Below are 26,046 nucleotides of genomic sequence, written 5' to 3' on the forward strand. Positions count from 1 at the left end.
TGTGCTAACTTTAAAACTGTGAAGTTGACAAGCTAGTACATAAACAGTTGACATACTACACTTTCATTTCAAATTAACAGAACATGATGAACCCTGATATAACAAGTGGCACCTGCAACGCTCTCAGATATTTTTCTTCAAAGGCTGCAACTGAAATATCTCCCTCCACATAAAATAATGTAGTGCACTCTATTTCAGATAATAAAACCATCTATATTAGATAGAAACTACAGTAATAGTTTTATAATATGTAAGACTTTTTGGGACAGAGCCATTTTTATCCAGATGCTTGAAGCTTCTCCGTTTCTGTTTCCCGTTGGACTGTTTCCCCCACTGTTTGACAACAGTGTTATCATTACTCAAATATCAACTGGTTCTAAGTGTGCACTGTGGATTTTTTACTATACTCAACTTTGACACATGAAACTACAGTACATACTACATACTCAAACACTAGTTAGAATTAGTATTAAGTGTGTTAAGCTGCAGTGTCATACACACCTCATCTGAATGGTCAGCGCAGTCAAAATCTCCATCACAGCGAAACCGTGCAGAGATACACTCTCCGCTTGCGCAAACAAAGTCCTTCCAACTGCACGTCACTGGCTCTGAGGATAATACACAAACACACAGACACACACACACAGACACTTATTTATACATTATATGCTCAAAGGTGTTTCGCCAAAAAAAAAATATTAAATAGAATATTAAACACTTCTGCAATGGTGGTCGAACTGGTAACCTTTCTGTCCCAAGCCTACTCTTCAAACCATTAGGCCATGCCTGATCCCATTAGTGAGGTAAAGAAATATTAGTTCACACTCTCAACCTTCCCAAAGGAACTGGATGGAGTCCCATCACTACAGGATACACCACTCCAAAGCCCAATTCCTAGGGGAGAGACCTTTGGTTTTGAGCATCATTAACTTCATGTTCATGTGCAGCTTCTTCAAAGTATCCCAATCAATGTCTTGAATTTCTAAGAAAGTTATAGAAGAAACTGAATGTCTACAATCCCATAATGGTTGGATCTTAAAGGGAAGTCAAGGAATTCCCTAATTTAATACTATTAGTATTTAATGAACCTATAGTGTATGCACACACAGTTTCAATTCAAAGGGCAGAAAAAGATAAGGAGAGATTAAATGCTGTGGTGTATTAGTATGTGTGTGTGTGTGTGTGTGTGTGTGTGTGTGTGTGTGTGTGTGTATGTGTGTGTGTGCTACTGTGTTTTGTTTTGAAAGTGTTTGGCCTTGTGTTGGTGTGAATATTTAATTATAAACCTCATAAAACTCAATAAAGCATTAAATAAATGGACAGTGCTCAGACCAGAGTAAACAACCACACTCCCATCGGACAAAACGCACACACACAATTGTATTTTTTAATTGTGGGGACTTTAAATAGACGTCCATTCAATTTGATGAAATTTACCATAGGTACTTTTACTTTAAACCTAACCGTAACCCAACCTTAAAACATGTCTTCACATTAAAATGGAATGACTTAAATTGTGAGCACTAGCTGTTGGTCCCAACAAAGAAGACGAGTCCCCACTATGTGACTCATAAACACACTTCTGTCCCCACAATTTCATATATTTCTGGTACACACATAGACACACACACCCACACACACACACACACACACACAGTAATAAAACAGAGTAAATGATATTAGGGATTACTCAGTGAAACTGTAGCAACATGGCTGCAGCTATTAAACATAACACCAACTAAATAACATTATAACCACCAACTCATAAATACAACAATAAAAACTGAATCATACTTAATAATCTCCCAGATCAGGACCCTGAAATTAGATTCATGCAAATAACACTGATCATAAAGCTGATGATGAGGTGGATAATGAAAACGATGACAGAGAGCTCAATAGTAATGGTAATGATATTGATGACAATGATAAGGATAATAATGCTGATTTTGAAGATTATGATGATTGCAATGATAATGAAGGCAACTGTAATGATGATGATGTCAATTTTGATGATTTGATGAAATGTATTTATGATAATGCTAAAGATGATGTGGATGATCCTAGTGTCCATGGGTAAAACAGTGAATATGTAGATGCTATGTTGATGACTATACTGCTGATATGGACATATGATTGTCATAATTGTGACATCATATTATTGATAATCATTAAAGTAGTGATATAGATGTTCGATGGTATAAAGATATTTGATGGTGATGAATATGATGATGATAACAGTGATTGTAATGCTGATAATATCAGTGAAGTTGATGTGATAGTAATGTTGGTAATACTGAGGTGTAAGTCAATACATTTGTTACTATTAAAAGCCACACTTTTTATTATAAAATTCAGAGGATGTTCCCTCACCATTTGCTGTTCTTCAGTCAGTTTGCATGCCAAAACCATTCTAAAGTGTTTACAAAGCCCTAGTAGCTATATATGAGTCAAATGAAAACTCGGTCTATTATGCTAGGCTTTCTCTCTCTGCTCATGGTAGAAAATTACTTCTGGAGGTTTTTAAAGACCTAAAAACTTTAAAAAGCATGAACTAAGATGAGAATATTGCTCTATTCCTGCTCAATTGGTGGGTGATATTGATTATTCTTGCTGCAGTTGGAACTGATTCTAAATTTGATAGAGCACTAACTGCACTGAAACCCAGAGTAAAAAATAAACACAGACCGAAACCTGAGTAAAAAAATTGTTTCGGTGGTAATTCAAACAGAGAATAAAAACTTACGGACTACTTCAACTTCAGCCACGTACACAGAGAATTCGGGATTGAGCCCACTAATCCAGGACATAGAAGCTGTATGACAACATAACTATTTGTTTTGCCTCGGTACCACACCAATTGGATAGAAATATTGAAAATAATGATAGTGGTGATGACGATAATTTGGATTAGTATGATATTAACGAAGATGATGATGATCATGATACCCACTGCAGTTCTCCTCGTCTGAGTGATCTCCACAGTCGCTCTGTCCATCACATCTCCAGTGCTCCGGGATGCAGTTATTATTCCTGCAGCGGAACTCATGAGGTCCACACGTCTTCTCATCTGAACAGCAAACAAACAAACAGCAATAACTTCACAGAGGGCCTTTAATATTCCACAACTCACCAAACACCAATAACTTCGCACTTCTCAATATTTAACTGTCTGTATTCCATAAAGGTCAGCTGCAGCTTTATTGAATATTGGAACAAAACTTAAAGTGAATTCCCTGAACTCCAAGAGTCAAAGCAATTTTCTAAAATACAGTCACACACACAATGTGTTTTGTTTGAAGCTTGTTAACAAACAATTGAATGTGATGACCTGGAGCAGCTGTACATGCCCCTTACCATTCACATTTCCAAGAGTCAGCCAGTGGAGTACAAAGCCCCTCATCATTAGGCTGTAGAGTAATAGAACTGTGTTCTCTAGAGTGCAAAGTGGATTTTGATAACCACGTCAAATTATCCAACATTAAAACCTAATGTACCACAGGAACTGCCTTTCAACATCTTGATAACCACCTGAAACAATATACATAACCCTAGTTTGGGAACACCTTAGCAACCACCATAGACACCAGAGAAACCATTTATTAACTCTAGAACAACCAAGACTGTAACAACAACAATAATAATGAATACATAATTATTTATCATTATTATTATTATTATTATTAAATATTATTAGTTGCTTTTAGTTTACAAAAAAATGTATATATATTGTAATCATATATTTTGATGAACTAGTTATACACACTTCATTTTGTTAATAAATAATTATCAAAACCTGTAAAACACTGTATTGTTTCTGACATTTTTATGAGCTATTTTAACTAATTAAGAAATGCATTGATTTATTATTATTCTATTTATTATATATAAGTGTGCAAATGTAAAACAGTCAAAATGACTGCTATGGCCATTCTAGTAGTTCTTGAAGTTTGGGCTTTGTAGTTTTAACCAATTGAAACACCTTAGCAACCACCTAACAACACCCTAATAACTGCTTGTGACATTACAGAAACTACTAAATAACACCTTAACAACCGCTTCTTATATTACAGTCACACTAACAACCACCTGGGATACCATAGCACCAACTTTACAATACCCAAGTATCTGGGAATTGACGAGGTTGCACATTTACTTTGCATTTTCTTCAGAAAATATAATTCCTTTTATAAACATCATCACAGCAGTGAGGTAATCAGTCCCTCAGGGTTTTGCGCCAATTATGTCCCGATAGTGACTGTGCTAATCCCACCCAACAATCTGCTTTAGTCTCATTCTCTCAGCCTCGTAATCTAACCACCACCATAGGAGATAAACACATAAAAACACGATTAACTCCCAATCACAGCACTAATTCTCAGACTTAATGACAGCAGGGAGGGAGGTCGTATTGTGACAGGACTAGGAGAGGTATTTTAAGCTTTGTTTTTTCTTGTTTATCTGCTTTATAGACCGCCAGGGGTCAAATCACCTCCAAGCGTACTTTGAGAAAACAGGAAACAAAGACTAATTTTGAGGAAAACATAAACTAACTGAACAGATGACACACTGAGAGTCTGAATCAGAGAAAAACCACATCAGCGTGGTTCGAATAATTCATGAGAAATGAATGAAAATGGGACATATCCATTTGACTCAAGCAGGGCATGATCTTTAAATGCAAAATGCTTCAGCTTGTGCCTCATTGGATTTCTAAGCACACAGTGAAATACCACTTCAAAGGAAGCACGTTTAGCAGTGGAAATGAAATATGTAGCAAAATGAAGTCACAAAATCAGCCAAGTTGTAGCCTTTTTTTTACCCATCAACACTTGGACAATGCATCACAGGCAAACTTGGCTTAAACATTAAAAGCAAATGTCCCTAACAGAACTTCTACTACACAGGTCACATTGTTAAAAATAAACCTTCCAGTCCCCGGACACTTCATTAGAAACATCCCCCTTCTACTGCCACATGGTGCCCACTTTATAAGAAACACCCTCCTTCTATTTCCATTCACTGACCACGTCATTGGAAACACACCCATTCTACTTCCTCCTGCTGGCCATTTTACTGGAAACACCTACCTATCTGAAACCACAAGCGATGTGTTTCTGATAATGTATCCAGTGTGTATTATTATGTTTACATAAAATGTGCACTGTTTAATACATGATCAAAGATAAAACTTAAATATTTGAATATAAGAAGTATTTTGTGTGGTGTAATATCCTTGGCCTTTTAGATTTATGCATAAAATATAAAACAGTGAATAGGGAAAAATGCTTAGACAGAGATTCTATTATTAAAGTGATTCAATTACTGCTCTTGTATTAGGTTCTTACCCTGTGGAAAACCGTGTATCAATCTATGTATTTATTCTGGTGTAAAACGCTCGATATGTAGTGGAGAATAATAAAGTCATTTGTGAGATCGTTTGTGTGCCACAGAGAATATCCCTCATGCACAAGTAATGAGGCTCAAATCACTGGTGAATACTGCATTCTTTTTCACAGCAAATCTGTCTCTGCCTTGTTTGTACCTCATTCTGTCGAAGGAGTTACAATGTCACCCTTTCAAAACATTTTAAATGATAATTTAGCAACGAAAATATGTACACTCATTTTCAATATTTAACCTAATGAAAATAGAAATTCTTTAAAACTTCATTGTAGAATCACACGGGTGTGTGTGTGTGAGTAAGAGAGGGATAGAGAGACACAGTGAGAGAGAGAGAGAGAGAGAGAGAGAGAGAGAGAGAGAGAGAAAGAGAAAGAGAGAGAGAGCGTATTAAAGTGAAAGTGTATTATTGAAAAAAAGTTCATTCATTGTCTGTGACCAATGTGTTTGTCCAACTAAGGATCATGGGAAGAAAAGTTCAGTAACTGTTTTAAAAAGCAAAACACTGTACTCGCACAAGGGGAGCATCAACTACATGTACACACACACACACAGTCTGCACAGTCTAGGGGTAGTTAAGGTCATATGCACTTTTCCTTGGTGTGTGTGTGTGTGTTTGTGTGGGGAGATATTTTGACATTATGGAGATTCTCTCACCACAGTTAGCCTCATCCGAACCGTCTGCACAGTCTGGATCCTCGTCACACACCCACAGCTTGGAGATACAATGTTTGGTTGTTTTACACTGAAACTGAGTTGGAGAACATGTGTTCTCAGCTGGAGTACATACAGACACACACACACACACACACACACACACACACACACACACATACACACACAAAGTAAAGAATTAATAAAAAATGTAGTATCCCACAAACGCAGCTACATTGGAATGAAAACACCAGCCCCATTAAATCAATGTAATCTATTGCTAAAATTAAATAAATAAAACAAATCAAAATGAAATAAAACTATACTCTTTTACTCTTGTCCAACATTCGGTTGTTCCTTTGAGTTGTTGCTGCAGCAGACAAACTGATCTGTGCAGTCATCTTGGAATAGGATTTACATTGAAAGCCCTTACTGACACCACCATTATTTGACTCCATATTATTATCTGAAGAGAAAATGAGAGTTAAACAAAGGCTCCATTCCACTCTTGATGTTGTTGTTGTTTTTTTTTAATAAAATAAAACCTAATGAAATACATGCATTTCATTGTTTTGTACAATTTTAGCGATATTGTCACCAACTGCCAAATGTCTGGCCATGAGATCCCTTCGTGTGTCTCTGCAGTCGACATCCAGATTAGCACTGTTAAATCCCACCCCTACTTGGCTAATCTCAACTAGAGGCGAACTTCAGTTACCTCCGCTCTGCAATTACCACTCACTAAGCTAAAACTGTTCACTGCCACTGAATCTCTTAGGCACTAGTCCGTCTGTCCCTCTCAGTCTCCTTTTTTTATCTCGGTCTCTCCCTCAGGAGGCTAGCAAGGAAGATTAGCCTCCTGCTGTGGTTTCAAACGGAGGATTCTGTGCTTCTTTCTGAGACAGAACCCATGACACTGATTGGTACAAAGACTCTTAGTTTCTTACTTTTTCCCCACTCTTGAAATGCTAAATCTTTGAAGGCTAAAATTCAGCACTGGATTTAACTCTCCTAGACCCCCCAGTGCATATAGCAAAATATTTCCCATTAAATCCATTAAAATATATTATAAAATAAAAAAGTACATGTAACTTATCAAGAATCAAGTGCGCTTCTCGACATTAAAAGACATTCTCATATTCAAAACAGGGCAGTGTCCAAGGCCAGAGAAAGACAACCCCTGCCACTGAGTTTTATGGAAACTTGCTCATCCAACACTGAAATCCAGCGCATTACGCAGGAGTGTGTTTCTCTTTGCTGGTGAAAAACATCATCCTGTGGTGTGGCTAACAGTGGGAGTTTACTGGAAAACCACAGCCTTGGGTTGTTCCGTGATTTATTTGCATAAGCTAAAGCCCTTGATTTGAATTCTGTATCTCTTCAAACTTGGATTCTGGAGATAAAGGAATTGTAGGCTCTTACGGCAGTCATGTTCATCCTCTCCATCACCGCAGTCATCCTGGCCATTACACCGCAGGTTCCCTGGGATACACCGGTGAGCTCGACTACATTTAAAATGACCCGACAGACAGATGTAGGACTCTACAGAGACAAAGGTAGAGAGAGAGAGAGAGAGAGAGAGAGAGAGAGAGAGAGAGAGAGAGAGAGAGAGAGATTCATATGAAACGTTCTTATGAAAAAAAAAAGGTTTATTTCTCTAAAGCCAGCATATCATAATTTATGATATATATTATATGACTAGGGCGGCACGGTGGCGCAGCAGGTAGTGTCACAGTCTGTCTGTGAGGAGTTGGCATGTTCTCCCTGTGTCCGCGTGGGCTTCCTCCGGGTGCTCCGGTTTCCTCCCACAGTCCAAAAACACACGTTGGTAGGTGGATTGGTGACTCCAAAGTGTCCGTAGGTGTGAGTGTGTGAGTGAATGTGTGTGTGTTTGTGTTGCCCTGTGAAGGACTGACGCCCCCTCCAGGGTGTATTTCCCTGCCTTGCGCCCAATGATTCCAGGTAGGCTCTGGACCCACCGCGACCCTGAATTGGATAAGCGGTTACAGATAATGAATGAATGAATGAATTATATGACTCAAAAACCAGGCCCAGTGTATAACACTAATATGTATTCTCAAATACAGAAAAATTTTAAGGTTTTCATTCTCTCTGCATTCCTTTATTTCTCTGTCTTGGTCCCTCCACTGAACACTCCAACCTTACCGCAGTTGGCCTCGTCTGAATTATCCCCGCAGTCATTCTCTCCATCACAGATAAACGGCGGTAGAGCACAGAGACCCGTCCGACACTGGAACCGACCTGGCTGACATTTAAACTCCGCTACATAAAGAAAGCGAGAGAGAGTGAAACAGAAAAGGACAATACTGAGAAGGAGAACATTTCTGAGGCTAAAGCACGACTCTGAGAGGCTCTTGGACTTTTAAGCTGATGTGCAGTGGTACATTTTCATCTCACCATTTTTCATTTCCTCTTCTATGTAGATATGAACTGAGTAGGTTTATAATTTACAGTAACAGAGTGCACTCATTATAAAGCATGTTGTCTATAAACGTTTGGACATACAGTGAAGGTCATGTTCAGTGTCATAGTGGTGTTACTCACGACAGTCAGCTGGTTCATCCGAACCATCTCCGCAGTCATCAACTGTGTCGCACTTCCACCAGAAAGGAATACACTCGTCTGTCCCACAACGGAACTACACACACACACACACACACACACACACACACACACACACACACATTTTCAATGGGACTAGCTAATAAAATCATTAAAGTAAGCTGTTCAAATGTGAAAATAACACATATACATGTGTTATAACTAATAAATGTCACTGTATTATTAAATGAAGTGTAACTGATTTAAAATAGCAGTCATTTTTCCACCAAAAACTTAGATGTTTATTATTTAACTTTTTTCTATAAAGTGCTGCTCACATTAGAAAAAGACATTCTGCTTCATACGCTCTCAGAAAAAATAACTGAAGGTACAAACTGTGTAAATGTACCTTTAAATGTACAACAGTGGTTTAATTACAGTTGCAGTACTTAAAGGTACATTACATTATTTTTCCAAAAGCAGAGGTGAATAATCTTTCATTACAGATCTGTCTAAAATAAAAAAAAATACACATCTACAATTATTACAGAATATGGTACAACTATGTAACCCAACTAAAGGCACTAAATATGTACATTTGGGGGTAACACCACAGTGACACAAGTAAGTACCAGAGTTACAGTTTTTCTAAAGGTGTAGAATATGTTTAGCAATATCTTTGATACATCCAGGCCACTTGGTGTTTTATAAATTGAAGAAGAATCACTGGAGCAAATAAATGATTCCTCCTTTACACTGCAGTGTTTGGTGCAGGTACCTGGCTGGCAGTGCAGTTAGAGAGGCAGGTCTTGTTGTCATTGGCCAGATAAAAGTGGGTTGGGCATGCACATCTGTACCCTCCACCTGGAGACAGCAGGCACAGGTGACTGCACCCTCCATTTGTCACCTGGCACTGGTGTTTGGGAACTGATGACAACACAAAATCAGAAAATAACTCCACCCACAAAAGTTTTAAAAAGAGTGAGATTTATAGAACCTAAGTTAAAAGATAATTTAACTATAGCACCTCCAAAGAACTACATTTTACATATTAATTCAATCATTTATTCATCTTCTGTAATTGCTCCTTCCCTGACCAGAGCCTACCCAGAATCATTGGACTCAAGGCAGGAACATACACTGAACACGACTCCATCCATCACAATTGTGATCACAATGATTAATTTCAGGAGTATATTTTCTCCAGTTACAAGGAGTTATAATCAGTTCTATTTTAGCCCTCATTGCTCTCTAGCAGCTCAATACATGCTCAAAATTTCACAAACAACAGCTCCAATCACTGTCACACTAAGTCTGCAAATGGGCTCGTTTCAAAGTTGATGTTATGAAGATGGATGAGCTTTGTTGAAAGTTAGCTAGAATCCCATTTCATGTAAATGTAGCACACAACTTATAATAGCTACATTTAAAGCATATTATATATTTCCAATGTGGCAATTGTATGGAAATCTACTGAAAGCCCTCTGTACCAGCTCACATTATTTTATGTTTCTTGTGCTCTACAACTCATCTTATTAGCTTGACTATGATTCTTGTTAACAATCTCTAGAGCTTGCCCCCCCTCCCCACCACCACCACCACCAGCAATAAATTGTCGGTGGGCGGAGCTTGTACGTCATTGTTTTCTGAGTTGTTAGTGAAATGTATACAGCACACGTGTGATGAGTCACTGTGATCACACAGCAACTCTTCTGAGCATTTAGAGGGCCATCTGATTTGATCTGAACAAATCCCTGACCAAAAAATAAGTAAACAAACAAACAAACCAACAAACAAACAAACAAGCAAGAGTGGGCTTACCGTCCAGCTGCCGCAGCGGGTGGTGCACTTTAATATCCCGGACTGTTTGCCAGGAGCTCAGAAGCTCGGACCGCTGTGAGCCGGACAATTTGTGAGCACGGCTCAGAGTCTTGGTTTTCTCATCGCTCCAGTATAAGAAATCCTCAAACAGACTCAGACTCATGACTCCACCCAATTCCTCAATAGGCACTACAACCAAACAAGAAAATAGAGTGTTTATTTCAATCTCCTTTCTCATTTCTCCCTCATTCTTTCTCTTTGTGGCACTTTACCTTCCTTTAATCTCTCTCCTTTACCCTCTTCTATCTGCTCTCTAAAGAGGGCTGTTTTAACCCTTGGACGTCCATCTCTTTTGTGTTCAAAACTCTTTCACTCTCTCTCTGATATGTTCCTTACTCTTGCAATCTCCCTTTCTGCCTTTTTCCCTATATCTCTACACCAGTGATAAATGAGGCAGGTTTAACCTTTAGAAGCCCCCCCCACCTCGGTACTGCCCTCGCCCCCTCTCTTGGTCTATCTCTTTATCTCTCACTCTTCCTAAATCTCTATCTTAATGACAAATAAGGCCAGTCTCTCACCCAGTTTTAAACATTAAGCAGATCCTTTTCTTACATTCTTTATTTTTTTCACTCAATCTCCATCTCTCACCTCTGTATCTGTGTGTTCCGTCCATATTAGACAAGAGTACATGGTTTCCGTCGGCCCAGTAGATTCTCTGGTTGATGAAGTCTATGGTGAGGGCTGATGGAGATTGGATTTCAGAGTCTATGATGACCTGAGGTTTACTGCCATCCATTCCCACTCGTCCAATGTGAGGATACTCACAGCAGTCAATCCAGAAAACATAACTACACAACATAAGAACACACTTCAGTAAATCTCCTTCAGATATATAAAAAAAAAAAATATATATATATATATATATATATATATATATATATATATATATATATATTGAATTTCATCAAATACAATAAATGGGCAATATCTGAAGGTACTACATAAAGCAAACGTTTGTCCAACATTTCTTCTGGAATGAATGGTATTGATCCTCCTTGCTGCAGTAACAGCCTCTCCTTCTGGGGAGACTTTACACCAGACGTTGAAACAAATAAACACTACTGATTTTAGATGATTAGTTCTAGATCCCAACTCATTCCAAAAGTATTGAATGGACCTCTATCACTCCATGAGCCCAAAGCTTCTGGTGGATTTTTCACATTTGCCATTGTGCTCATATACAGCTGTTGCAGTGTGTACCATTCTATTGGCAATGCTTTTATTTAGAGTCTATATGAACTAAAGCCCTATTCGGACAAGATTGATTTTACCTGTGGACATGGGGTAATGTGTATGTCCATGGCCCCATTTCAGGAAAGATTCCTGAGCCTTTAACCTATTGTAAAATGAGCCGTAAAAATAAACCCATGTTATTTTAGCCCTGTGCAAATTGACATGAGGGGGAATATTCCGTCGTATCCCAGGGAAAAGGATTACTTTTGTGGGCTTTCTCAAGAATAGAGGAGCTGGAGGAGGCAATTAATGATTAAATATACATTTCAAGTACGAGGATAAGCTCAGTTTCTGAACAACACACCATGCTCCAATCTACAAAACAGCCTAAAGGATCACTCAGAGGATTCAACTTCTGGCAGTTTTGTGCACAACAGCAGCCTACACACGGTTTGAATGTGTGTCTTGCTAATTAAATTACCATTGAATGGTTTATAATATTAGTTGTAATAAGTGTGTGAAGGATTTGTAAGAATTGTATTTTGCCATCTTCTTGTCCATGATCTGTTATGAGGGACAACAAGATAAGGACATTGAGAGGAGAATATTTTGGGTGGGAGGTCTGTTCTGAAAACAGTAGTGACAGTCTAAAAAGTCCAGTAGCTCTGCCGTGTCTGATTCACTGTGTGACGACAGGGGCAAATTGAGTAGCCATCCAGTGAGAATCCACAATAAATATTACTTATATCCTATGGTAAAATGACATTACCCCAGCTCCCCACATAAAATCAACCCCATCCAATTAGGGCTTTAGTCTGTATAATTGAACATGTGTGTCCAAAAAATATTTAAGTGCAAAATTATCTGAGCATATAGTGAAGATGTATGAGTGCTCTACCCAATACTGGGGTCCAGAGCAAGTGATGAAGGATTCCTGAGGCCTGAGTGGAGCAGAACAGTGGGGTAAAGGCCATTAGCTTTGGCAACCTCCACAGTTTTCCTCTCAGAGTCGCTCCAGTAAAGGTTCTTGCCAATCCAGTCCACTGCCAGAGAACTCGGAACAGAGGTTCTGTGGACCACCTGACACAAGAACACAATTAGAACCCACTGGTATATGAAAAACTGGTTTGGTGAAGGTTTGAACAAATATTAAAGGAGAAATAAGCCATTTTTCTAGTGATTATGCTTCGCATTATGAAACAGTACTTATACTGACACCTAATTACCTGGATGTGTCAGAGTTTCTGTACCAAAGCTATTATAAACAAGGATGCCCAGTCTGAGAGGCCCTGTTTATGGAGCATAAACTGGTTCAGTCAGGAATTTATTGAGAGTTGGACGTCATGAGAAAAATTAAAAAATCCTTCTTTATCCTCCCATCACTTGCTTTGTTGTACACACTGCTGGATTCAGGACATACCGATCTAGATTTATGTGGTTCTTATGTCTTTAATGGCATTTTTAATGACAGTAATAAGGGTCCAAAGGCTTTAAGGCAGCACTGAGGACAGCAAAAAACAGCCAACCAATTCACAAAGTACACATTTAAAAACAGTCTGTTCTAGGACGGCATGTTGTTAATGAATATTCAGAGATTTATGAGATTTATAAAAGAGGGATGAGGAATGTGTCATCTTGTATTTAAAGCAGACGACTCTTTCTCCACTCCTAAATAATGTTAATCTGTTTATTTCCCTGAAAACAAACAAACAAACCCACCGACAAACAGGGCTTGTGTATGGGTTCCTCGCCCACAGAGCATTAATATGATAATTGGTGAAGTAAATTAACAAGGGTTAGAGGGCAGGAAACAAACAAAGCGGGAATAAAGCAGTGTGTAAACCAGGAACACGTTGTGCAATGGTAATTTTACAGAAGAAAAAAAAACCCAAGAAAACAGCCATGTTCTGGCCTCTTTCAGCCGACATTATGTAAATGAGCTTAAAACCTTTAAAAAAAACCTCACTAATTATCACAACCTACAAAACGAAAATCCCCACAATCCCTCAATGTAAGCTTTAAAACCTGATTTACTCTTTATAAATGTTTCTAAATAAATAAATGGTAAGCTATGTGCTCCCACCTGGAGCCCAAAACCACATCTTTTCATCATTTTATCTTTGAGCTGTTTGGGCCCTTCCTCTCCCCCTACTTCTGCAGTTAAGAGAAAGCAGCTCTCTCTGAGCTCTGAAGTGGAGAATTCGAGCCAAGTTTCAACAAATCAGGGGAACCCTACAGCAGCAATTAACCAGCAATTTTTTTATTTATTATCACACACTCACATTAGTTTGGACCATGTAGATGTTAATAAAGGAGGTGTGTAGATGTGGACCAAATAATATATTGTAGCTGTCCAATTCAAACCTGTATCTCCATTTTGTGGATCATCATTTGAACACACCAGCTGTCTTTCACATAGTGTGAAAATTTGAATGATGAATGGACCAGGAGCCCACCTGGAATCATTGGGTGCAAGGCGGGAACAGTCCTTTGCAGGGTGGCACACACCCACGCATTCACTCACACACTCACAACTATGGACACTTTTGAGTCACCAATCCACCTACCCACATGTACTTTTGGACCATGGGAGGAAACCGGAGCACCCGGGGGAAACCCATGCGGACACAGGGAGAACACACCAAACTCTTCATAGTCAGTCACCTGGAGTGGGACTCAAACCCACAACCTCCAAGTCTCTGGAGCTGTGTGACTGCGACACTACCTTCTGAGCCACCGTACCACTGATATCTGATTTATACTTTTTAAATGAAGAATTTATAAACATAAAATATTACTGTTGTAAATAACTTTATGGTATTATTAATAAATTTACCATAAATAAATAAAATAATAATATTTATTTACATAGCAACATTTGCACAAATGAGAGAGAGAGTAAAATATTTCACCATCCTGTTCACAGTGGGTCTGGACATTATGCAAATCATTAAGTGCAAAGCAGGAAAACACTTTGCACAGGGAGCCAGTCCATCACAGAGTTTCCTATGTTTCAACACTCCCACACTCCAGGAGGGGAACTGTAGGGTGCCTGTATGTGACTTATTCTACTGTACACACCTTAAGATCACTCCCATTGAGCCTCATTCTGTTTATCCTTCGTCCAGTTGGCCGGCTTGTATCAATCCAGAATATCAACTCCTTCCTGTAGTCAAAATCTAGAGAGAGAACATTATTGAGACCCTGCAGAGAGAGAGAGAGAGAAAGAGAGAGAGAGAGAGAGAGAAAGAGATTAAAAAAAGACCAAATTACCCATTTAAAATTCATATCTGTTGATTATTTAATTGCCCTGCTTTTCCAGGAGCTCAACACGCTTGTAGGAGAACACTAACTGCTGATTCTAGTAATCAGATAAATATACTTGCAGGAGAACAATAAACATCTTCTCCTACATGTTTGCAAGAGGAAAATATCAAATAATTCTGTTCTATCACTAAACACTTTCGCAGGAGAAAACTAACTACACTAACACTGTCACATCAGCTCAATTGCTTTCTTTTACATTCATCACTTTTATAGTTTTAGATCCTCTCTCAAAAAGAAGACACTTAATATATAAAAACTAAATTCCACAAAATCTCATGCTCTTTATTTAATTTCCATTTTCAGCTACTTTAGTGCCTGCTGTGGATCCAGCTTACTGAAGCAGGAGACAGTGCTAGCAGGGATTTTTAAAATGGCTCTTAAAGATTCAGCAGTTCAGTTTTTCAGCAGAACTCTGAGTTAATAAGCCTTTTATTCAAGTGTGTTAAAGTTCCTGTAGTGATCCTCTGCCTCTGCAAGAAGCATCATGTCCAGTCGACCAGTTAAAGTTTAATTAAAACATTACTATTCCTTTTCAATATCATTTTGAAACATGCACTTTACTGGAAAACATCAATTGGAGCTGTTCAAAATGTGAAAATTAAACATCAATTAGTCACTTTACCCCTGTTCTACTTCCACTCACTTGCCAGTTTATTAGAAACATCTAGAATTAGAATCCATTCTACCTCAGCTCACTGAAAGAAGTAGGGGATGTTTCTCATAAAGAGGCCAGTTAAATTATTATGTATCATTGTAATGTGAATCAGGTTTTAAATGTAAAGCCACATTTGATGGAGGAGGTTCTTAATGCTGCTATCATCAGCGTCTCTCTGATACCAGTGCAGAAGAACTCCATATGCTGGAATCTTTTATTAAAGTGGGATATGGAAAGTTACAAGGGACCCCCTGTAATGGCGCTGCACTTTGATCAACGACTCCCATCTGTTTTTAACACTGATGAAAGACAGAGTGAGTGTTTTCTTAATATTCCATGAAGAAGTTTTAGAACCTGTTTTAAGAGAGTGTAGTTTGACCCGTCCAAGCTCATTTTTCTGATCTCGTGATGGTCAGCCAGGATCAGAAATGGCTCCTCCACTGGGCATAAGAAAAAAAACAAAAACACATGCATTTAACAAGGATCCAAAGAACATTTACCAAAGTTGGAGGGTGTTACATCAGATCAACACACTTGGAGGAGAACACTAATTCCAAATCCTTTTACATCAGCTTAAAACACATGGAGGAGTATGCTACAAGTAATAGTACTAGGAGTACTAGGAGTGTTGCAACAGCTCAACATGCCTAAAGGAGAATACTAAATGTCCCTATGTTGGCTAGCACTGTGCTAAATGATGGCTGGGGGGAGGGGAGGAAACACTGAGTCCTGATTACGAATAGCTGTGGCATCAGTGGGGATTAAACTCACAATCATTTGCAACTTTATGCCCACGAGGTGATTGTCTACCTGTAACAGCTCTGCAGCTGTGAGGGACAGCATCCACTCTCTGGTATCCGTCCATACACAGACATTTGTAGGAGCCATATGTATTCACACACTTCTGGCTGCAAGGGAAAGTCTCCACACACTCGTCCACGTCCACACACGTCCGGCCATCTGATTTCAGGCGGAAACCTGGCCAACAGGTACACTGAAGCCCAAAATAAGAAATTAAGTCAGATATTATAAACAGTGCAGTAGCCATTCATATATAAGGCAGGATGGGCTAGGAGAGGCTGTTGGCTTTATATAAGGCTGGGAATGATAAAAAAAATTGGGCTGTGGAACAGTGTAACAAATAACCTCACTAATGCTTTCATGGATGCATTAGTGATGTAATGTATGACAGATAATCTGTGATCTGTACGGAGAACCCACCACAGATCGGGGCACACGTGAACAGTGAATTAATCACTTAAGTTTAACCATAACAGAATAGAATAGTTTTATTGCTGCTTTTACTTTATACAGTAATAACTCCTCAAACGGAACATCTACGATTGTGGGGAAACTCTGTTCTCTGGTTTGTTTACATTCAGAAGTTCTGTGACTTTTAATGTGGAGTAGTATTTTTTTGAGGAAAAATGACCATTGCTTGTATGTGGCTGAAGTTATACTTGTCTGTAAATTTTTATTTATTGTTTGAATTACCACAAAATCTCATTTGTAACTCAAGTTATTTAGTTTTGTAGCACTTTCGGTCTGTTTACCCATTACCCATCATCTCAGTTCTTGCTTTTCAAAGTTTGGAGGTCACTTCATTGTCTAAAACCAACATAATGCTCTTTTATTTGCATGAGCAGAGAGAGGATGCGTAGCATACTGGACTGAGACACTTTGTTTTTTACCCATTTACAGACATTGGTGCTTCATAAACACATTAGACTGATTTAAAGCACACAAAACAGAATGGAGAGCAGCAAATGGTGAGGAAACATCCGCAGAACATATGGAGCTGCATTACTCTGGTGCGTGGAGAGTGTGGCATGTCGGTGGAGAGTCCTAACTGTGTGAGGTGAGGGAGTCTGATATGGATGATGAGCTCCACTATTTGAATGTGTAACATAATAAAAGAAAATGAAACGGAGCAATCACTCCACTCAATCGCTAATTCACAAACAGACTGTGTCTAAATAAAGTTCAATAACACAAACCAAGCAGTAGAATACTGTAGCATCTGCCATGGATTTTGGGTGGAAGCCAAATTTGGATTTGGGGAAGCTGGTATGTTTGCATGGCCCCACCCCTTTCACTGTGTATGTGATGTGTGTGAAGGTGAATGAGGTTCCCCAAGTTCTCAGCTTGGGGTTATGATCCCAAAACAACAACAACAACATAAAAACACATCCGACCTGTGACTCAAAAACTGTGATCTGATTCAAACATAATTTTGTGATCAGTTACACCACTAGTTGCATTGATCGCCACTGTGTGTGCCATGTCTTGCCACTGTGTGTGCATGTGCATTGATTGGCAGTTAAATGGAATGGCGTTCTATGCACTGCACTGTAGAGAGTCCTCAGGTGTCTAGAAAGGCGTTACTACTATAAGTGTAACTATAAATAAATAAATGTGTGGAAATGTATTCAGTTTTATAGAACAGTATTTAAATATTTTGTATAAAATAACAAAGTGGAATATGTTGCTGTGGAGCCGTGGAAGTTTGTATCTGTGATAGAGACAGAGAGGAACGAGGTGAAATTCATCCTGGTGACATCGCTGTGTCCTTGGCTCTCTGAAAGTGTCTGAAAGTCGAGGTGTCACAGAGCTGCCGTTTCCACAATGACACGTGCCAAAGTGGCCTGTCCTACCTGCCAGTCTTTGTCCAATCATACACTCTGCCTGTGTGTGTGTGTGTGTATCTCCTAGCTGTCAGCCAGTTTGCTATTCACAGACAAAGCCACATCCATCTCTCTCTCTCTCTCTCTCTCTCTCTCTCACTCTCACTTTTACTCTGTAGAGTCTGGGTTTGGTTTACACATACCTAAACCGGTCATAAATTATGAAATGTTTTTTAATGTTTACATAACTATTACCTTGCAACTAAAGGAGCAATCAGTTCTTTTCTCCACTGTTACTTATGAAAGTGATTATATTTATTTATTTTATATATATATTTATATATATATAATTTTATAAATTTATTTATATATTTATGATTATATAAGTGAAATCATAATACACAAATGATCAAATACCTCTGTAGTCTCTGAATGAGTCCCTCACATGAAAGAAGGAAAGAAAAGTAACAATTAAAAATATATTATTTGAATTACTTTAATTTGCTTTCTGGTAAAATAACTACTTTTTTTTAAAAACCCATAGGGCAAACAGCATCAGATCCATCACAGTCTGGTTAAGTCACCTTGAACTGGACCAAAAATGTGTGAAAGCTGATGAGCTGGTCCTGTGATTTAAATCCTCACCTGACAGTTTGAGTGTGTGGCGTGTAAAGAAGTGTGGGATTGTCACTGCGAGAGTTTTTATGTGTTGCTGTCCATATCCAGGTGAGGAAATGTAAATTTTTATCACTCTGCTGTCCATATTCTGGCGGATAATGATGCTTCTCCTGACCATGGTGCAGTTAAAACTGCAGCATCTGTCAACAGCATCAATCTACAGCAACAACCAGCTCTAACCAAGCCATTAAAACTGCTCCACACACTCAAAACAACGCAACATAATTCCACAGTAACCAACTTAATCCACTACACACACTCAAAACAACTTAAAAACAACTGCATTAGAAAACGGCATCAAACTAAAATCACTTTACACACTTCAACACAGCAACATACGAAAACCAAGTTTAAGTATCCTATACATTCAGTACTAATCAACATAATTACAATAATAAGGTAAATTCGCATTTATATTCTCACAATAGCGCAAACACAACAATATCAGAAGAAGAATTTGTAAGACAATCAACAGATAACAACATAAGCTATGAATCAACTAAACCTATCCTCCTGTTTCTCCAGTCTTGAGTTTGAGTTATTCAGTGTAAAAGGGGAAGATCTGTGGTAACACATGAAGACTAGTGGTTCCCCCCATGATATCTAAACACTGAAAACAATCTGAAATAACAAAGCATGCAAAACAAGCTAATGGTGGCATTAACAAATAATGCATGAAGGTATTGGTAATGGCTGAATGAAAGTATGAATAATAATTTAAGTAAATCAACAGTTATAGAGAAATAGGGCATTGATAAAAAACAAAATACAACGATAAATAGAAATGATCTATGGAAGGAGCATGACTGAAATAAAGCTGAATGAAAAACTAAACAATAACTGTATTAAGATCTTAATAATAACTAAATAAAGGACCTTGTATCCCACAGGCAGATCAGTGCAGTCCTGAGAGCACCCGCTGATTCGTCGGTTTAAACACTCGTTAACTCCACAGTTCCGCTCATCTGATTGGTCTCCACAGTCGTCACGGCGATCACAGACGCTGCCTAATGGCACGCAGCGGCCATTGGCACACATGAAAACCGAACCATTGCACAAACTTTCTAAAACACACACACACAGACACAAGAGATCAGACTTAGACACTAAACATGACAATTCCTATGATATTATAATGTTAATATTATGTAAAGTATGTGGAGTGTTGATTCACAAATGAAAGTTAAAAATGTACTGTGCACAGTGAAAGCAAATTATCAGCAGAGTCAAAAGGCATTTGACTTCTCTGGACCTAAGCTCATCTGACTGCTGCTCAGTGGAAATCTGTACTGGTGTCTGATGAGTCAAACTTCCAGATGGTTTATGAAAAATAAAGGGACGTTGCATTCTCTGGATCAAAGAAGAAATCCATAATCTGTCTGTGTGAATGTATAATTACAAACTACAAAATACAAAAACACATTTTGAAGCGGTATATGATGCCTTCTAGGTGACGTCTTTTTCAGTGACATCCATCATTATTTCAACATGAAGCCATTTAAGAAGTGTGGAAATTATAAAGCATCAAATAAAACATACCCTTGCAGAAGACGAGTATAGAGGAAGGATATCAATAACCAAAAATTTAAGATGAGCGTTCAGTGTTGAAAACTAAGTGTTGTTAAAAAGAAAGGTGATTGTAATGCAGTATTAAACATGCTGCTGCCCAGGCATCTCTGGAATGTTTAAAAAGGCATCAAATTTGATAATACTTTTACAAAACATCAAAATTCGTAACAGTCATAGATTAAATGTCTTCAATTTAAAGCAGGTCAAACTTTCTGTCCTTACTTTGTTGGAAGTGAGGATATTGTAAATGAATATTTTAAATGCTGAGGAAAGGGTACTTGTATCTGCCGGCTGAAATATGCGCGAGAGAATTAGATGAAAGGAAACCTGAAGCTGTGAGGCTAACCAGCTTTGGCAAACCTACACATATCCACACACACACACACACACACACACAAACACTCCCTCACAGAAAGAAACAGCAGTCGGCTCTGTTTCTTGCCGTCAAAGCAGAAATTACAGAGAAAAACAAAACTGTGGTGAAAAAACAGTGAGGAGCTGAACCTCCGCAGAGAGAGACAGGTGTTACTACAAATCCCAGAAGGCTATGGGGTGCCGGGACCTGTCAGTCAAACAGGTGAGAGGCCTTGCCTGCGGCGGAGCACTTGGGGTTCAGCGGCAGCTCGTCTGATTGGTCGAGACAGTCTGTGAAACCGTCACACTCCCATTGGGCGCTGGGTAAACACCGCCCATCTGCACAGCGAAACTCAGTGTCTGAACACATACGGTACTCTAGAGAGAAAATGAGAGAGAGAGAGTGAGAAAGAGAGAGAGAGAGAGACACGTGTTGACCAGCTGAAATGCATTTGGGAAAAAAAAAGAAAAATAGAGAAAAGGTAAAGACAGGAAAAGCACTGACCGCACTCAGGAGATTCATCAGAACCGTCTCCACAGTCATCATCGTGATCACAAACAAAACGCTGAGGAACACACAGCTTATTACCACAGCGGAAAGAACCCTCTGAACACGTGTGATTAGCAGCTGAGAGAGAGAGAGAGAGAGAGAGAGAGAGAGAGAGAGAGAGAGAGAGTTACAGATTAGTTTTCAAATTAAAGCCTTGTTTCATCTTATTCCTCATATATTTTATTAATATTAATACATTCAGTGTGTAATTAAATGAGGAGATTTACATATTCAGAGAATAATGAGTGAATTCAGGTACCCATTGTATAATCTCTATAAAAAGATGAAAAGAAACGGGACCCTCTGGAGCCTCCATGCCCAATGCAAAGAGTCCACCAGAGGAGTATAAAGTCCCCCAGCATTGGGATGTGGAGCAGTGGGGTGATGGAGCTCTATTCAATATTACTTACAACAGTGCACATAAACTCATCACCTGGTCTCACTAATGCTCTTGTGGTTGCCATCAAATCCTCACAACTATGTCCCAACATCCAGCCTAAAGCCTTCATAGAAGAGTAGAAATACTTACTGAATTAAAGAGACTAAAAAATACCCAGTGCTTGGGTCATTTCTACCCCTCAGGCACACGTTCGGCATAAAGCCTGGTGATCGCAGGCTCATGTGCAGCTGCTCAGAGGGTCACTTTCAATTTATTTTTTTTTTTTTTCTGTTTATATTGTGTTACCACAGCCGGCTGCTTCTAGTTCATCACTGCCGTCGGGACAGTCTCTCTCTCCATCGCACAACCACCGCTGGGATACACACGCATACGACCCCACACACTTAAAGAAACTCACAGCACATGATACTGAACCTGAGAGAGAGAGAGAGAGAGAGAGAGAGAGAGAGAGAGAGAGAGAGAGAGAGAGAGAGAGAGAGAGAAAGAGAGAGAGAGAGAGATTACAATTTCATTTATTCTCTTTCTCAGTCAGCTTCCTTCTCCATCACAATATTTCTTCTTTCATCCCTCCATCATTCCTTTGCCACCTCACTCACTTGCTCTGTATTTCACTCCTTGTCTTTCTATGCCTCAATGCCCCACATATTTACTCTCTCTTCACAGTTTCACTCCTTCCCATCTTTCCTTCCTCTCATTTTCACTCATTTAGTGCCATAGTAACTCTTTCATCCCCTCCTTCACATCTTCCTTCAATCCCTCATGTATTCTGCACTCCCTCACATTTCATACAGTCACTCCCTCACCCACTCCTTCCCTTCCCTCACTCCCTCGTTCATTCCTTGTCTCGCATCCCCTCAGTCACGACTGCCGATTCCCTCGCTCCTTGTTCCACTCATTCACTCCTTTCCTCACTCTCACTTACACACTATCTGCCTTCATCCCTCTCATTCATTGTTTTCCTTACTCACTCACTCACTCACTCACTCACTCACTCACTCACACTTTCTCACTTAGTCCCTCCCTCCCCCACATACTCCACATACATTCACTCCTGTCTTCCCTCCCCCCTTTTGTCATTCACTCACTCCTTCCCTCACTGTCTCAACTACTCACCTCCCCCCTTTCCTCCCTCCCCATCCTCCTTTACACTCCCTCACTCCTTCCTTTATTCACTCTCTCCCTTAGTCCCTCCGTCCTCAACTCTCTCCTCGACTTATTCACTCGTTCACTACTTTCCTCACTCTCTTTCCCTCTCTTCCTCCATCCCCCCCTTAATCTATCAGTTTTAGTAAACTTGTTTAAAAAGCTGTTTGAGTTTGACCTTCTGCTGTCTGCCTCTCACTCTCTCTTTCTCTTTGTGTGTGTGTGTGTGTGTGTGTGTGTGTGTGTGTGTGTGTGTGTGTGTGTCTGTGTGGGGTTATAAATCCATAGCGGCCATGAAATAATTTGCCTCTGAGACACTAAACACTTTTTCTGCTGCTTTCTTTCATGTTGATTGATCTCCTTCCACTTGGGGAAATCACACCAATTTCCACTGAGAGAGAGAGAGAGAGAGAGAGAGAGAGAGAGAGAGAGAGAGAGAGAGAGAGAGAGAGAGAGAGAGAGAGAGAGAGAGAGAGAGAGAGAGAGAGGGGGGAAGTAAATAGTAAAAGATAAAAGATTTACTGCAGATCTCGGGGTTCTCATCAGCTCCATTCTCACAGTCTTCCTCTCCATCACACACCCATCGCTGAGAGATGCACCGGCCACCAGAGCAGGAGAACTGGCCCCACAAACAAGACGAATCTGGAGGGAGCAAGCGAGAGAGAGAGAGAGAGAGAGAGAGAGAGAGAGAGAGAGAGAGAGATTTGTAAAACTAAACCACTTTTAGTGGTTAGCATTGTGCATTGTAAAATGCTCCAAAACCATCTTAACCGGGTGATGAACTGAAGCTTGGGAATAAACCCAGCTTCCGGGAAAGTCTTAGTCCTTTATGAGCAAGGGTCGGGTCAAGGATCAGCATTCTGACAAAAGATAATAGAGAGAATAATCCAGCAGTTCAAGTGGTGGTTGCAAGAACTGTCCCAGCTCACAAACTCACACACCATGATGTCCCCAGGCTGCAATCTCCCCCAATACACAAACATTCTGTACCATTACATCTGAGCTGAAATATATAGACCCTGAGACCAAATAAGAAAAGAGAAGTGAAAAGCTATGAATACTAAACTCAGCTCCCCTGGATTCATAAACTGGCTTTATATCAGTAAAACCCTTATTATTCACACACACACACACACACACACACACACACACACACACACACACAGGGCAAGTGTGCCTTGATCAGCAAAAATGAGCCTGTGTGAGTGTTTACTCCCTAAACCAACTATTGATTTTAGGATACAGACACACACACACACACAGGGCAAGGTCACAGAGAGAGAGAGAGAGAGAGAGAAAAGGAGAAATACATTTTCTAGGCACAGAAAATGCACTTCATTTAAAGAAAGAACGAAAGAAAGAACAAAAGAAAGAAAGAAAGAAAGAAAGAAAGAAAGATTAATGGACAGACATTAATTTTGTCTTAAAATTAAAGCTTCAAAATCACTGTGATGCTGATTGCTGCTCTGAGCTCAACACTGCAGAAACTGCACCATGTAACTTTGGGGGTGTGGGGGGTGGGGAACCACCTCCTTGATTTCAGGACAGTGTTATATAAGTGAATTACACTCTGCAACTGTAGGGGGAGTTCACAATCTTACCTAATGTTACCTTAAGAAGCGAAAAAGAAAAAATCCATTCCCCTCCCCAGAAACTGCATTTCCCATAACCCCTACGCTACCTCAGCTGTTTGATATCACACACCTGTGTCTCCAGCAGCAATATCTCAGACAGAAGACATATTGAAACTCATTATTTTTAATGTTCTTAGTGGCAGCTGTGTGAAAAAGTGATCAATGTGAGACACAAACCAACAATCTCCCTCAGAACACCCACTGGGCACTATCCTGTGGCTACGTGTACAGCTTGAGTAGAGCTTTAGCAAAAAATAAATCAATGTACTATTAACCTCACCACGTAAAACACCAATTATCAAATTCAGTCTCACATTTTCAGTGTTTCCTGTTCCCACACTCAGCCTCTTTATCACAGCTTCCATTCTTTTCAAGAGGCTCTCTTTATATTTTCCCAAACAAATCTGCAGCCACATCCTATATATCGGTCTTAGAAGTTGAATTTAACCCCAAACTCTGTCTGTGCCACGGAGTCCCAGGCTCTGTATTGGAGAGTGCACAGATGCTTTATTTTGTGTTTATTTTCCTTTTCTCTGTGTGGGTTTCTCTCCCCCGTTACATCCTTTCAGAGCCATATTGCTGAGATGTTGTTCTTCTGACAGTGGAAGGATGAACACAAAGAGCTGTGGGTTTGTTCAGAGCTGATTGATTTTCTCTTCTCTCAAAGATGAATGCTGTAAGTGCTGTTTATCTGATGGGAACCGTTTTGGTGAGAGACTCTAGGTACTGTGCGCCCGTTATGGGTTCCAATCTTTTCTGTAGCTTTTTATCTGTTTCTGAACTCTAGTTTTACTTGGTTTCCTCTGACATTTTCTTAACTTCTGTAAGCTGATGTTTTCCTATATTTCAGGGTGGACTCTGAAGGGTGAAATTTGGAGATTATTAGAAATGATAAAACGTCTTGTGTTCTATTCTAAAAGGCTGGTTTGATTCAGTCTTCTGTAACCGTCTGTCCAAAGCCCGCCTGGAATCACTGAGTGCGGGGCAGGAACACACCTTAGACAGGGTGCCAGTCCATCACAGGGCACTCACTCACACCTATAGACACTTTGACAGAGTTCGTCCAACATGTCCCATATGAAACCCACACAGACACTGGGAGAACACACCAAACTCCTCAGAGACAGTGACCCGAGGTGGGAATTGAACCCACGACCCCAGGACCCTGGAGCAGGGTGTGAGCCACTGTGCTGCCCGCAGAAGAAGTGTTAATACGGATTCAGCAAGTAAAAGAAAATAAAACACAGCGATCACAGCTTACCACACTGCAGTTCATCCGCTCCGTCCTCGCAGTCTCTCTGTCCATCACACAGCCACCGAGCGGAGATACAGTGACCACTCGGACAGGGAACATAACCGTCTGAACACTTCTGACCTTCAGAGGCTGAGAGGGGTCAGCAGGGAAAAAAAGCAGGGGCAATCTGAGACAGGTCTGAGAT

At 39.7% G+C, this 26,046-nt stretch overlaps 1 protein-coding gene across 1 annotated transcript in view; it reads right to left on the reverse strand.

Moving 5' to 3' along the window:
• Nucleotides 1–26,046, reverse strand: part of LOC136678440 (low-density lipoprotein receptor-related protein 1B-like) — a 219,109-nt gene that overhangs the window by 33,227 nt on the left and 159,836 nt on the right. The window contains exons 50-68 of the mRNA XM_066656491.1: nt 25,869–25,991; nt 23,496–23,615; nt 22,116–22,244; nt 21,386–21,508; nt 21,118–21,258; nt 19,834–20,021; nt 16,466–16,649; nt 16,010–16,095; nt 14,755–14,877; nt 12,572–12,753; nt 11,089–11,288; nt 10,441–10,629; nt 9,398–9,546; nt 8,623–8,716; nt 8,224–8,340; nt 7,480–7,599; nt 6,061–6,180; nt 2,954–3,070; nt 502–608 (exon numbers count right to left, since the gene is read on the reverse strand). Of these exons, the coding sequence (XP_066512588.1) occupies nt 502–608; nt 2,954–3,070; nt 6,061–6,180; nt 7,480–7,599; nt 8,224–8,340; nt 8,623–8,716; nt 9,398–9,546; nt 10,441–10,629; nt 11,089–11,288; nt 12,572–12,753; nt 14,755–14,877; nt 16,010–16,095; nt 16,466–16,649; nt 19,834–20,021; nt 21,118–21,258; nt 21,386–21,508; nt 22,116–22,244; nt 23,496–23,615; nt 25,869–25,991 (2,612 nt within the window). The remainder of the gene's footprint in view (nt 1–501; nt 609–2,953; nt 3,071–6,060; nt 6,181–7,479; nt 7,600–8,223; nt 8,341–8,622; nt 8,717–9,397; nt 9,547–10,440; nt 10,630–11,088; nt 11,289–12,571; nt 12,754–14,754; nt 14,878–16,009; nt 16,096–16,465; nt 16,650–19,833; nt 20,022–21,117; nt 21,259–21,385; nt 21,509–22,115; nt 22,245–23,495; nt 23,616–25,868; nt 25,992–26,046) is intronic.

This window comes from Hoplias malabaricus, chromosome Y, assembly GCF_029633855.1.
Source record: "Hoplias malabaricus isolate fHopMal1 chromosome Y, fHopMal1.hap1, whole genome shotgun sequence".
Taxonomy (NCBI): Eukaryota; Metazoa; Chordata; class Actinopteri; order Characiformes; family Erythrinidae; genus Hoplias; species Hoplias malabaricus.